At 37.5% G+C, this 15,541-nt stretch overlaps 1 protein-coding gene across 3 annotated transcripts in view; it reads right to left on the reverse strand.

The window, feature by feature from the left end:
- lama1 (laminin subunit alpha 1) overlaps positions 1 to 15,541 on the reverse strand; it is a 121,289-nt gene that overhangs the window by 27,997 nt on the left and 77,751 nt on the right. For 2 of the 3 annotated variants that reach the window (XM_008119968.3, XM_008119969.3), the window contains exons 36-45: positions 15,291 to 15,453; positions 13,148 to 13,358; positions 12,142 to 12,258; positions 11,899 to 12,062; positions 10,574 to 10,712; positions 9,042 to 9,135; positions 6,372 to 6,488; positions 4,671 to 4,853; positions 4,351 to 4,505; positions 2,128 to 2,271 (exon numbers count right to left, since the gene is read on the reverse strand). In XM_008119968.3, coding sequence (XP_008118175.2) covers positions 2,128 to 2,271; positions 4,351 to 4,505; positions 4,671 to 4,853; positions 6,372 to 6,488; positions 9,042 to 9,135; positions 10,574 to 10,712; positions 11,899 to 12,062; positions 12,142 to 12,258; positions 13,148 to 13,358; positions 15,291 to 15,453 — 1,487 coding nt within the window. The remainder of the gene's footprint in view (positions 1 to 2,127; positions 2,272 to 4,350; positions 4,506 to 4,670; positions 4,854 to 6,371; positions 6,489 to 9,041; positions 9,136 to 10,573; positions 10,713 to 11,898; positions 12,063 to 12,141; positions 12,259 to 13,147; positions 13,359 to 15,290; positions 15,454 to 15,541) is intronic. The other variant, XM_016997130.2, reaches the window with a different exon arrangement.

The following is a 15,541-nucleotide window of genomic DNA, read 5'->3' on the forward strand; positions in this document are numbered from 1 at the left end:
GCATTAACATGCATGAATACAGAGTGAAGTAATGCTAAGTGGAACAAGTTTCCACACAATTTAAAAAGAATAAAAAGAATTTATAGGACCATTAAAAGTCATATCTGAAAATGAAGCATTCAGGAAATATAAAACTAATAGAGCATTTGCAAAATATGCTGACATACAAAATTATCAAAGCTTCATTATCTGAAGGATTATTTAAGGGATACAGCTGGCTCTCCTAAGCAGTAAAAGCAACATAGTTAAAGAACAAATTATTCTTATAAATGCAAACTGTAAGACAACAATGCAAATTTCTTTTAAGTACTAACATTATATTACTGGCAAAAAAGATCAGCATCTAATTTCCCTGCAGCCGTAGGGAAAAGAATGGAAAGAACAATCTAGGATCTGCTGAGGAATTAGCTGGATTCCAGGCAAAATGCAGTATTCTAATCCCTTTTTCCAAATGTATAGTTGCAAATGAGCGTAGAGTTCCCTTGTTTACAAATGCCTACCTATTCATTTCAATAGAAGAAGCAGATTTATATGAATGTGTCATATCAGCATCATAGCTTTTCCCACCATTGAAAGCAACCGGCATCCTTGGTGCATAAAGCATCATCGGTGCATGGATGATAGTACAGAAAAATGTCAGTGTTGGGCAACTGCTTAATCCATTTTCATCTACCGTACTTTTGATTCATCTAACTATAAAAATATCCCACCATATTTCTCTCCTTTTTTATAATATAAGTATTGTCAAATGTTGAGTTTTACAATGGCTTTGTGATGCAGGTTTCTGTGTTCATTTCAGCCTTCATGTAAAATCTGCACTGATTTAGCAAAGTGTCTATATGTTGCAGGAGGTGTCATTGACTGCATCACTAGTAATTACTATAACCAAACATACCTCAGACACTGTTCATTAAATTCAAGAATGTGTCAAAGGAGGAAAATCAAAATGATCAAGGGGCTGGAAACCAAGCCTTTTGGGAAACAACTTAGGGATGTGCTTAGCTTGGAAAAGAGAAGTTTGAAAGATTATATGGAAGCTATATTTAAATATTTGAAGGAATGTCAGGTAGCTAATGAAGTAAATGTGTTTTGTGCTGCTCCAGAGATTAGAACAGAAACCAATATATTTAAATGATAAGATGAAAGATTCAACCCAAACATTAATAAAAGTTTCTTGAGTCTGAGAGCTCTTTAACAATGGGCTGACTTGGAAAGCAGTGAATTTAGAAAGTATTTTCAGAGGAGTGCTTTAATTGTGTATTTCTGCATAGTGGGGAGTTGGACATGTTCGTTTTGAGGTGCTCTCAACTCCATGATACTATGATTCTATGAAATGGCAATCAACATGGCAAGAACAACATACAATATTGCTGTGAGTTGGACAGGAGTCTCTGTTCCTCTCATTTAACAATACCAAAGACAAAGTGGGCTGGTAACAAAATAATTTACTCCTCTTTTTTGCATTTACTTCACACAGATAAGAATGGCAACTTCACCTATAAATATGTAGGGAATCAACTCCTTAATCAGCCATTAGCCATGAAAATCAGTTTAGGCGATGTATGGCCCTCTCTGTCTTATTGGATTGCCTTTCTCATAAGCCCTAGGGCAACCAATGTTGATGGATGAGGAGTTGCAGCCCAATATCTGGAGATCCACATATCACCCAGAAAGAATGAGTAAATCACATCAAGTAACATCTGATTTTCCAATATACAGTAGAGTCTCACTTATCCAAGCTAAACAGGCCAGCAGAAGCTTGGATAAGCGAATATCTTGGATAATAAGGAGGGATTAAGGAAAAGCTTATTAAACATCAAATTAGGTTATGATTTTACAAATTAAGCACAAAAACATCATGTTATACAACAAATTTGACAGAAAAAGTAGTTCAATACGCAGTAATGTTATGTTGTAATTACTGTATTTACGAATTTAGCACCAAAATATCACGATATATTGAAAACATTGACTACAAAAATGCATTGGATAATCCAGAACCTAGGATAAGTGAAGCTTGGATAAGTGAGACTCTACTGTATATACAAAATATCAGATAGCTAAAAGTGTTCTCTGTACATTAACATGGAAGGCTTTATTTGGCGCACAAAATATTCAAAATCTTACTTTGCCACTGCTACCCAAGTAGAATAGGAGGTTATCAGGTTCCGTTGTTTTAACATTCAGTGTTAATGTATTGTAATTAGTAGATAATATCTGAGGCTGATAAGCACGGATACAATCTCTTTCCGCAGAGACTGCAACTTTAATCTGAAAAGAAGAGGAAGAAAATGCAAAGCTAAGATTTTCATACAAGCCCTGATAGTCTTGAAAATAGGTATTTTTCTGTTTAGTAATGAATTCCTAAAACTGATACAAACTAACAAGATTTTGAGATACAGATGTTTACATCTTTAAACATCATTACTTATATAGTTCTATCAACATGTATGGTGCTTTATTAATAAAAGCCCTTGGGTTCTGCAGAATTACACTTAAGATTCAGCACAGAAGAACAACTGAGAAAGGGAGGCAGGAATAGAGTGGGAAGGAATCCTCCTCCCGATTATATGTGATTCAGTTTGATTAAAGGCACAATTGGAAGAGGGCAAAATCATCCAATGCAGAGCTTTCCAAACTGTGTGTTGCAACACATTAGTGTGCAGCTGCAATGTGTAAGCATGTCATGCAAATGTAACAAGAAACCTTTGAGTATATGAAATAAGCAATCTATATATATAAAAGGGTAATGAAATTTCGGCCTAGGACAAAACAACAAAACTGCACATCCCAGAAATACTAAACTTGCCAGCACAACCCCTCATCCATGCCTCTACGTTCATACAACAAAAAGAAAAGAAAAATAAAGTCCTAATTAGAGGGAGAGGAATAATTGTTTTTATCAAGTTGCTGCCAGTTAGAAGGCTAAGCTCCGCCCACTTGGTCTCCTAGCAACCCACTCAGCCCAGGGGACAGGCAGAGTTAGGCCTCACTTAGGCCTCTTCCATACTGCCTATAAAATACAGATTATCTGATTTTAACTGGATTATATGGCAGTGTAGACTCAAGGCTTTTCCACACAGCTATATAACCCATTTATAATGGACTTAATGTCAGGGGAAAAGCTTTACCCTTTACCTTAACTACCACCAATTCCTCAATACTTTATTTCCCATACCACCATACTTCGCCACAGCAACACGTGGCTGGGCACAGCTAGTAAAGCATATATTTTTTAAAATATGACTGAAATGTTTTTATGAGATATGTTGTGTCGCAATACATTTTGTTATTATAAAGGGTCGGTTTAACCTCTGGTTTGTTGGTAAAACTCAATTCTGTGCCACAAAATAATGCATGTCTAAAAGTATGTCACCAACATGAAATGTTTAAAAAGCTCTGATCTAAGGCAATGTGACTTAAAGTGGTGATCCCAAAATAGAACTCAAGGATCAATGCTAATCAACAAGTGATTGGCTCTTTGTCCACAGAGTGTGTACAGAAAGAAAAAGTTGTAGACAACAAACATGGCACCTGATATAGTGGGGAGTGGGGGGAAGAGGAATGTTGGTACCCATACTAGAGAGAAGGAGATGCAGTTTTGAGAGCCATTTGGAGCATATGAGGCAGCATGGTAGAAGCTAATTCTCTCACAAATGTTGGAATTGCAACCCTAAGTTATAAACTCAAGAGCCGAACTACATGTTATCTTTTCTGCACAGTTCTGGCTCTATGTGCAGCTGGCAAGCATGGAGGTTATGGCAATCTATTGCATCTCAATATGGAGGGCAGGAGGCTGCAATGCTGTCTGTCCCCATTCCTGTGCTACTGATTCAGATCAGGCCACCTTAATTTACAGTGCCTTTTGCATGTATACATACACACATCTCTTGTCTTTTTGTTCAGCTATGACCTAGATTTGAAACGAGTTCACAATGTTATCTTGCATACATCAAGCAGTAAATCTATTTTGGTTCCAGATTGTAACACAAACAGTCACTGTACACATTTAATTGAAAAAGGGGATCTATGTGTTTCTACTGCTTTTCCACTCCTTTAGTAGTTAAATTGCCAATACAAACAAATCTTTAAAAATATGCCAACCCAGATCTTAGTTCACTAAGAATGGTAAAGTCCTTTCCCTCTAAAGTATGTTACCATCCCAAATCTATGCAATATCCCCCTATCTTGGTTGTATGTCCCATTCCAAAACTGAAATCCCTTTAAAGAAGCTCTCTGGATTGTGGTCCGATTCGAATATAAAGTTCCTATTACTTGGGAAACATATTGGAGCTATGTAGCCTCTTTCTCATTACCCCATCCTTACGTATACAAGTAGAAAGTGCTTACAGAGGCTGCCTGTTTGCGGGCCTGGCTGATGAGTTCTTTTATTTCAGAGATATTTCTGCTCAGGTTCTCTTCCAGCACTTTCAGAGGTTTCAGTCTACCAAATAAAAGACCAGCCTGGATTTCAACTTCATTCACTTTTCTTTCAGCTGACGCTGCTACCAAAAAAAGGTAAGATTTCAAGAAAGAGTTCTGGTGAATTTCTATTATTCAAATTGGCTTTTATTTACACAAAGATAAGGAGAACTGTGGTTTAAAAATTGACACCACCCCCTCCTTGCATACAATGACATTTCTAAAGAGCAATGAAGCAGTAAACATACCAGCTTTTGATGAGTCGATTATAAGTTCATTGGTTTTATGTAACGTCTCATTAACCTCAGACAATGCGGATGAAGTGTTCAGTAACTTTTCACTAAAACCCCCAGCATGGCTCAGTCTCTTTACAGCAGTCACATTCGCCGATGCGGCCAAAGATTTTACAGCAAGAATATTTTCATTGGTATCTGAAATATATGATCAAGATTATTTGACTACTTATCACTCCACATTTAACTAGAGTGGAAGACTCACGATCTGAGTCTCAGCAACTAATTTTATGGCCAAAATGCTATGATGTGGGAGAACTAAACAAGATCTCTCCCACAGCTTTCTTTGCTTATTTATTCATTTGATATATAACCCACCCTTCTCCTCAAGGAAGAGCGAGCAGGAAATTGATTTAAAACACAGAACAAGAGCAAATATAAAAATGGAATTAAAGACACAATTAAAATCAATTTAAAAATACGTCAAAGGAAAACATCGCACTGAGCTTGTTATAAATCCAATCTCCAGCAATTGTACATTTCCAGAAGTCTCCTTCTATAAGAAAGAAATCTTTGCTGCCAAATAGGGAGTTCAAGATCGTGGGAGCAGTCCTAAAAATGTTCTCATTCCCCAAGATATGATCATATGAAAGAATACAGTTTTTCATACAGCTTGGAATCACGCCACATTTTTACATTAAAAAGTATGAACAGCAGAGGAATATTTTTCCCCAGGCCATTTTCCCAATTTAAATTTAATCACTCACCCTCATATGTTGCTTTTTCCTGCTGCATGTAACATAAAACATGAAGGAAAGTTTCTAACTTATCAGCACAACATCCTAACAGTACTAACTATGGGGTTAGCAGACATTACAGCAATTATACAATTGTATTAACATTTAAATGCAGGTTCCCGTTACATTCAAGGAATGTAAGTTACATTTCAGTGCACGTTAACATCCTAAATTGCAAAATGGTTGCTTTTAATCTTAAAAGGCAAACAGGCTCATTAAACAGTTGTAACTTAATTTGTTCATGAAGAGCAGACTCAGCATTTTAAATTGGAAGTGCTTTTCCAATTGAGGCTACAGCTGAGGAAACTTGCCAAACAATGTATATTAAAGCCTGCCCTTTTTTTCTACTCTACAGTTTGCCTTTGATTGTATTCTATTTTTCTAGCTAACTGCTACACAACTCACCTTGCTTTTAAAAAATATATAGTAAGGAAAAAATCACCAAGGAGTTCTAAAGTGTAAGCATATTATTTACCTCAATATATATGCTACTATATTGCTATATATGGGCAAAATGCCCAATGAATTCACTGCAAATTTCAACTAACTTTAAAGAATAATGAAGTTAATGGAGGCAGACGTTTAGCAGCTCAGCATTCCCTTTGCATGAATTCAGAGAAATGCACTTTTCCTAGTGAATGTCCCCACTTCAGTTTATGGGATCAAGGCACATAATGTTGTTAGAAAAAAGCATAAACCCTGGAAACATGATATAAAAAGTAATGCAATACTTAGGCCTTTTTTCCTCTAAATACACATTGCATTTTCAAAAGCATGAAAAGCACAAAAGTTTTCAGCATTTCCAAAGTGTAAAAAATGAATTCTGATATTTTCCAATAATAGTGAATGAATGATACACACATTAAACATGCTTGACTTTTGCCATGAAGAGGCATGTGGCAAGACAGACTTCACTTACCATTTGACAATGCATTCAGCTGTAGCAATGAATCATTGAATTGTTTAGCAATCCTACTAGCTTGCTCTTTAAACTTTCCAATTTTTAAGTTCATATCACGCAAGCCAGACACAAGTCCTGCAAAGAGAAGATTATTTGTAATCCTGATAAACCAATCTACTTCTCATAACCATAGTTAAAGTGGATCTAAAGATCACAAAATGGAAGGCTCATGTGAAAGGTCTTTAAAAAAAAGGCTAATTCAGAACCAAAACAAACAACTAGCACTTCCAGACAGCATCAAAATACAGGACAAATAAGTGGGGAAAAACATTTGGCGGAAGTTTACTTTTATAAAAAGAAGCCTGACTCTCTTAGATGCACTGGACCTCATATGCACACATGCGAATATCTAAATGTACACATAAGCAAATTTCTTATCTCTCCTCACCCTATTATAAATTCAAGCTCTTTTTAATTTCAGAAAGATCAGAACAAAGGAATGCTTGCAGAGAATTCTCATTGTAATTGCTTTCCATTTGTACTTCCATTAAACCACCTATGTATCCATAGCTCTATTTATTTACAGCCCAGATCAGCTGTTTTGGGATTTAAAAATGCACACATGCGCTGGAGTAGTCTACACCAGGGTATATGAATGAAATCACATGTTTTCCTTGACTTCAGGGAGATACAGTCATGCAAATATGTGCATTTTAAGCCAAAATTGGGTTTTACACACACCCTTTTAACACGTGTTTTTCAGCTGTTAATCCAAATCAGCTCACATTTTCATGAGACATCATTTAGCCACCACCCCTCCTCTTTTTAATCCCTGTTTCTTCCGAGTTGCGGGGCCCCTGGTGGCACAGTGTGTTAAAGCGCTGAGCTGCTGAACTTGCAGACCAAAAGGTGCCAGGTTCAAATCCCGGGAGCGGAATGAGCACCTGCTGTGAGCCCCAGCTCCTGCTAACCTAGCAGTTCGAAAACATGCAAATCTGAGTAGATCAATAGGTACCGCTCCGGCGGGAAGGTAACAGCGCTCCATGTAGTCATGCCAGCCACATGACCTTGGAGGTGTCTATGGACAACGCCGGCTCTTTGGCTTAGAAATGGAGATGAGCACCAACCCCCAGAGTCAGTCACGACTGGACTTAACGTCAGGGGAAACCTTTACCTTTACTTCTTCTGAGTTTTAGGGGATGTGCCCTTTTCCGAGACACAAAAGTGGGGAAAGTGTGACCATCCTTCCCTCATGCTAAGTAGGTTATGGTCTTATTTCTTCCAGAAAAGCAATTCAGAACTGGATCGTGTTAATCATCCATTTCTTACACTTTTATATTTTCATGTTAGTTATTAGGGATGCAAGGAATTAGAATAGAGCTATACTACTGAATATACTAGAGACTATAGACTAGAGCTATACTACTGAATGAATATACTAAAGTTAGGGTTGCTCATGTCATTCTATTCCCTAATTCTATGTATCACTGTGAAATCTAGATAGTGAAGAAAGTTGATTAGAATAAATTAACTCCTTTGAAAGATGGTATTTTGTGGTTTCTCCCAAAGATTTAATTATATTTATTTATTATAATATTCATTGTTATTGTGTTTGTTGAGGTTCTTTCTGACATATGGAGACTCCGAGTCAAACCTATCTTAAAGTTTTCTTGGGAAGGTTTGTTCAGAAGGGGTTGGCCTTTGCTTTTTTAAAAATTGTGTCAGAAGCGACTTGAGAACATACTGCAAGTTGCGTCTGGTGTGAGAGAATTGGCCATCTACATAGATGTTGCCCAGGGGATGCCTGAATATGTTAACATTCTGCTGGGAGGTTTCTCTCATGTTCCCGCAAGCTAGAGCTGACAGACGGGAGCTCACACTGTCTCGCAGATTCAAACCGGCAACCTTCAGGTCAGTAACCCAACCTTCAAGTCAACAGTCCAACCGGCACAAGGGTTTAACCCATTTTGCCACCACGGCTCCTTTGCCTTTGCTGAGGTTGAGAGATTTTTGACTTGCCCAAGCCTACCTAGTAGGTTTCCATGGCTGATTAGAGATCTGAACCCTGGTTCCCAAACTTTGCCCACTTTCTACAGATCTTAGGAAAGCATACAATGAATTCAAATGACAGCAATTAAAAAAAATAACAATAATTTTATAATACTAAAAGCAAATTATTTATAACAAAGCAACATGTTAAAATAATATAAAATAATGCACACTGCAGCACATGTACAAATGTGATCAAATCAACCCCTATTGTTTTATTTTAATAAAATCAATGTTTGTGTCACACATTTTAAAGTGTGACACAAACTACAATGATTGGTTTGATCTAAAGTAAGACATAAACTGAAACGATAAACAAGAGATCCTCCTGACCAATAAAGGATTTCTGAGACATCAGCAAGAAAGGAGAGTTTAATTCTACATATCTGGTAAAAACTTCTAAAATGGCTTCTTCATCAAAAGCAGCCATTTGTAATCTGGTGCCCTTCCAGTGTGTTGGATCATATCTTTCACTAACACAAGCTGGCACATATGTCAGAAGATTTCAAAATGGATATGATTAATTTTCATGACTGAATCCAACTTAAACATTGCCTGATTAGATTTAAACTTCTTACTTAATGGATATCAATATAGCTGTTAAAGTCTAACATGCAAGCTGCAATTTAGGATGCTTACCTTCATACTTCTTGTGTAAACTTTTGGTTTCAGTTAATAACTTGGAGCTAGCCTGGAGAACATGTTTCCCAGTTGAATTAAATGATTCTTTTGGCTTCAAACAATCAGATAAGAAGGAAACATTATTATGATTACCCCTTGAAAACTAAAATAATTGATTTTTGTCCTGCTAATTTTCAAAAAACCTGTCACAGGCTAGTATACCAGCAATGTGTAAGTGAATCCTTTCTTACGGATGCACACCATATTGAGACAAACCTACCATTAGTTGTACAGATAATAACTTTCGTAGAATAGGACGCAATAACTTTTGTGGGGAAAATGCATATATTATGGCTTCTCAACTACATAAAATAGAAATAGGATGGAAATGTACAGAGATAAAGAATGATGCAGTAGGTATCCAAATTAAATACAGAACTTACATATTTTACTGTGATTTAGCAGAGATACACTTGATATTCATCTATACTATACTGTAACATTACATATCTGAAAATTACAGTGTGAAATTCTATGCATATTATCTCTGATACAAGTCATATTGTAATATGCCACAGATACAAGTCCTGCCTGTATTATTTTAAATACATGGCACATTGTATTTGACTGGGTTTATTAATAAATAGAAGTGCATAGGATTATAGGCTAATTTATAGTGTGCCATCTGTGTTCTAGACTTTTCAATCACATCCCTATCAACTCCAGATAAACTTTATACCCATATTAAATTCAGGGCCCTTTCAATGCACAATTATAGCACTATAATTCCCCTTTATCATGCCAACTTTCTGTGGAGGCCTGGGATCCTGCAATTCAGAGAGGGAAAGTTATCTCTCGACTATACTATATCATCAAACCATAAACCCTAGGGGCGCTTCCAGACAGCGCTTCCTGACAGCCTGTAAGTCTCTGGAAATAGTTCCCCACCATCCTCACAGACTTCCTTTGTAGCAGATCAGGATGAAGGGCAGATGGGGGACACCTGGCAGAAGTTATTTTTAAGAAGTATCACTTCATTGTGCACTGGATCTCATATGCGCATATGCAAATATTTGAATGTACACACATTTCTCTCTTCACCAAATTGTTAAACATGATAAAGTTTAAAAGAAAGAGTTTCAGAGAGTTCTAGTTGCTTTCCCATTCTGCTTCCCTTTAGCCACCTGTGTGTCCATGGCTTATATATATATGCATATATTTTGCATGACTGCAGGGATATACAGTCATGTGAAGGTGTGCATTTGGGGAGGGGGGGCAGAATCAGACTTTAAGCACATTTTTAAACATGTGCTTTTCAGCTGTTAACCTGATTCTGCCCGCACTTTGTTGGAACGTCATGTAGCCCCCTTTATCCCAGTTACTTCTGGGTTTTTAACCATGTGTAGAAGGGTTCTAGAATTCAATGGGATGTATCCCTGGCCCTTAAAGTGAAATCATAATGCTATAATAAGGTGATGTGAAAGAGAACCTGAAGGGTTGTCCACACAACAGCCTTGCATACCAACTTAAGTTTTGAAGCCAGCACTTACCATATGTTCTGGTTCAGTTACAATCCTACGGGCATCACCTAACACGGTCTCAGCATTTTCTACTAGACCTTTAATGGTGGAGTAAGCATGGACTGCATTTGTTGCATTCAGAGACACATTTCTAACATTCAAGAGACCACTGCAGGAAGGAAAGCAGTAAATCACATAGCCATTTCACATAAAACATTTAGAACATTACATGATCAGGAGCATTTTGGAAATCCCTTTTAATCTGTAGATTTAAAAAAAGAACCCACAGTAATGCTTGAATACTGAATAGCACATTTCCCTTAATCCCTGAGACAGTTGCTAATTTAAATTCCCTTTACACTGTAACCTTTATTTTCCTTATTTTTTTACACTCCCACAAAAGAGTGAAGTAATTGACATTCCACTTCCAGTATCTTTGCCTTCTATTCCCACACTATGGCAGTTAGTACTACTATGACTAAAAATGGAAATGGCTTAATTCAAAAGTCTTTGGCATTGGTAGTCTAGTCAGGATGATTTTACTGGCTATGTGTGGCTTTGAATGGAAGGTGTCACATCAATCTGATGGGGGGAAATGTGCTGTGTAACCTGTGTAGTAACTTCTAAACTCAATGAAGATTTCAATGTATTGTAGATTAAAAGCAAAACATACAGCCTTTGCATCTGCCTGCTCAATGAGTCTTCCATTGTCTCACCACACCCTCAAAAAGAACAGTGAAAAGAACTTCTGAATTACATAATGGCCTTTTCTCTCACTACTAAGTCACTCTTCACTAATATACTGCTACCACCATATTACTACTATGAGATAAACATTAATGCTGCTGTAGGTATATGTGCTGAAATGTAGGACAAAATAGAAATATTTTAAGATCAGTATTTTTCAACAGATATTACTATAATCACCTTAATATATTTCATATTTATTATTACCTATTAATCCCTATATTCTCAATATTCTGAAAAACAGGCAGTCCCTGAGTTAAAAACATCCAACTTACAAACGACTCATAGTTACAAATGGGGGGGGGGGGTGTGAGACAACAGGAAGTGAGAGAAATTTATCCCTAGGAATATCAGTTATGTACTTTCCCTCCCAATATTGAATATCAGCTAGGCCCAGACACCTTGAGCTCTTTCATGCTCTTAGCTCTAAAAGTTCTTAAGATATGAAGCAAGGCAAAAACTTCTGGGAGATCATGTGGAGATCCCATTCCAAAAACTTATGTAGAATGGAACTAGAACATGAAGAATCTTTCCCCAACAGATATTGCCAGACCCCAATTTAAATTAATAATTCTGTCACTTCTTTTTTTAGGTTTCTGGTTACTCACTTCTCCAATTCACGAACAATTTTCTGTAAGCTAGCAGCATGATTTTCTGTTTTGTAAACGAGATCAAGAGCTCCTCGAGTGGACATCTGCATGACCAGGTCATCCACATGCTGCCTCAGTTTGCCATTCCATAGGATTAGTCCATCCCGATGGATTTCTAGGCTCTAAATATTCAAAGTTATTGAAGATTGAATCATAATAACTAACTATATCAACTTAGCACTTAAATGTTTATATACTTACAGATGTGAAGTTCATTACATCTTTTGCAAGGAAAGAGGCAGCATCCACTTTCACTTTGCCTTCTCTGGTCAGCATCACAGAGACTTCCTGATCTTCATCAACATTCCTCTTTGTATTCTATAGAAAAAGGGCATAATACTCATTAACAGCAGTTACTATAAAATATATTTCTATAAGATTTGTATATAATTTTATACCCATTAAGTACAAAATGCTAGACAGACATACAACCGGCCTTCCATATTTGTGGGTTTAACTTTTGCAGATTCAATTATTTGAGGATTTGATTCATATGACCACTTGAGGAATCTCTAGGTTCTCCTGTATAGTCAGTTTCCAGCAGGAGTTGACCAAAGGACTGCACAAGGGGACCTAAGATTCCTTGGGGGGGGGGGTTCCTCCCAGGTTTAAAAAAATGTTTTTTATGGTTTTTAACACTTCCATGGGGGTCCTATATCTCTAACCCCTGTGAATTTGGCAGGCCAGCTGTATGTTGTTGCAGTTGCTGTTGTGTGGCTTCATGCCATTTGTGACTTATGTCAACCCTAAGGCAAATCTATCATGCAGGTTTATTCAAAATATTACTTTGAGAGGGGGGTTCAGATTGTCTCTCTCTGAAGCCTGTTGGTTTTCACCATCAAATGGGGATTGAACCCTGAATTCTAAGGTCCTAATTCAATATAATAGAATCATAGAGTTGGAAGAGACCTCGTGGGCCATCCAGTCAAACCCCCTGCCAAGAAGCAGGAAAGTCGCATTCAAAGTACCCCAACTGATGGCCATCCAGCCTCTGTTTAAAATCCTCCAATGAAGGAGCCTCCACCACACAAAGAAGGAGCCTCCACCACACATATCAAACCACTACAAAATGGATCACATAGCTGAATTTTTTTTTCTAATGCTAATACCAATATAGTTTAAAAAATAAATTTTCCTTACAGACTACTTTTTATACACAAAAACATCTATGGTAACATCTCATCACACATATTGCTGGGTTTCTTACATTGAATTTCTTGAGATTACTATTGATAAGAAAAAGAAGGCGATTGGTCTCATTGATGTTAGTGCTAGCTTCATTCACAACATCCTTGGCTTCTTGAAGACCAGCGCTTTGGTTCAATAAGGTACGTTTCACCATTTTTTGAAGGTTTTTAAGTTCTTGTTGTGGTTTCCAATATTCTTTTTTGATTTGAGCTAAAATTCTTTCTGCAGCTCTAACAAAAAAAAGAAAACACAATCCGTTGCCTGTCTTCTTAAAAACAGCAGGGGCTAAAAATCACAGAAAATCAGATAAATCTACCCATTTTATCATTTGCTATATTTTGTTTTGGGATTTCATGCTTTTTTCCTCATATACAATTTATAAACCTTAATGTAAAGATGAACTGCTCATGATTGAACACAATCTTTCAAACATCTGTGTGAATCATAGCTTGGTTCATACAAACATAACTGAACAAGTTTAATATCTGCATAGCGGTTTAGATCAAATCAAATAAAATTTTAAAGATGTGGCTTACTCTAGAGTAAGCAGAAGGGGTAAAGGCTCTCCCCCTCTGTTTTCCATCACTGGATCATGGCGGGGATCCACCCCTGCAATTTTTACCATCAAAAATTATCTTTTGCAGCAATTGCACCTCTTTTGTAAATAAAACTGTAAGTGCAGAAGACATGAACCAAACCAGGACTAAGCTAAGAATGGCAGGGTACAATCTCCCATGCTTCATACTAAGCTTTTCAATCTGGATCCCTGTATTTAAAGGAGAATGTCAGAACTGTGCTGTCCTCAAGATGGCACCCTCTAACACTTGAACACAGGATATTCTCTGTCCAGCAACTTCTGGAAGTTCACACATTCTGATCCCGTTTAGCTTTCTAGATCAGATGGGACTTGGTGTGATGTCTCAGGGACCCTCGAATCATGACCCCGCAGCCATTATGGATCAGACTGAAGAGGATATAGGGTTGTGCTGACTCAGCAAGATTCTGCTCCCTTCCAGATGTCCCCTGTTGACAGTTTTAGCCCACAGTTAATTACAAAAGCCCTTGAAACAGAGCCTGTTTCTTCGGAGAGTGCTCCTTTTGATAGGAGATTGTTTTGGGAAACATCTGAGAAACAGAATAGGAGGAAAAGCGCGAGGTTAGCAGAGACAGCAAACGCTAATTAAACCGATTCCCTTGAGAGTTTCCAGGGAGGTTTGCATCTGGCAAGTTGTTGTCTTCAGTCCATTTCCCTTGGGAAAAAGTGTTCAAGCACCTGGTTTGGGGGGAGATTTGAAGTCCCTTAAAAGTTCTTTGCGCTGGCTGGTCATTGCGGTGTCAACATGTCAGTTGGGAAACCAACACCGTCTCTAGTTTCCTGCAGCGGGCTACTCCCGAGTAGACCGGGCGTTGTGTCTCGTCTCCTTGCCAAGTCTGGACTGCGATTCAGTTCCACCACGACCAACTTTCCCTTGCCTTGTTATCCTAGCCTTGGACATTGAACCTGGTACTCTTGAGAGACCTTGCTCATTTCCCCACTCAAACTGCTTGGAAGTTTGAGTGTGTTTCGGTTATTGGATTTAAAAGTTTGAACTCTAATACTGGACATCTAACTTCATATTACTGGACTATATTTGATCTTTCCTAAAAGGACTATTGCTGAACTATATACTCTGCTTATTTTTGTTTGACTCTTTTATTTCTTTAATAAAGATATTAGATTGTTTATTGGCCTCCGTGTCTGGTTCCAGTGCTCTCACAGCTTAGAGTCGTCACACTTGGTTCCTTTAGGCCCATCTGCAAACAACTTATCTAAAGAACATTTTAAAGGACAGGCTGTAAGCCAAGTGACAGAGCACATGAAAATGAATGCTGCAAATTATCTCCACGTACCGCAATCTCTTATTGTATACCTAGACTAAGGGTGTCTAGGTATGCAATAGAAGATACAATGCAATAGAAGAATAGAAGATACTGCATATCTAAAGATGATGAAATAATCCCGCCTCAAATCCCCAAGAACTTTTATCAGTCAGAGATGGCAATACCAGACTCAATGAAGCATTTTGACTCAGTGTTAAAGCGAATTTCATACAAATATATTTGTCTGTTATACTATTTGAAAATATCAATGTGAGCACGTGGAGAAACAACAGCGCACTTACTTCAGTTCAAGAGTGCTGCTTTGGTGTAGATGCTTAAAACGTCTTCCGCGCATTAAGTCCAACGTAATGAGAATCTCATCTTGCAATTCTTGTAATGTTTTGTTGTACAATGGGAAATCGGCTCCTAGGGTTTGGTTGAGAGATGCTGCCATTTCTACCAGCACTAGAAGAAGACACAAAAGATCAGTTAGAGGAGATAAGTATTTTATCTTCACGGTTTTGGACAAATACAGTAAAAATGTGAATAAATA

Source organism: Anolis carolinensis, chromosome 4 (assembly GCF_035594765.1).
Source record: "Anolis carolinensis isolate JA03-04 chromosome 4, rAnoCar3.1.pri, whole genome shotgun sequence".
NCBI classification, from domain to species: Eukaryota; Metazoa; Chordata; class Lepidosauria; order Squamata; family Dactyloidae; genus Anolis; species Anolis carolinensis.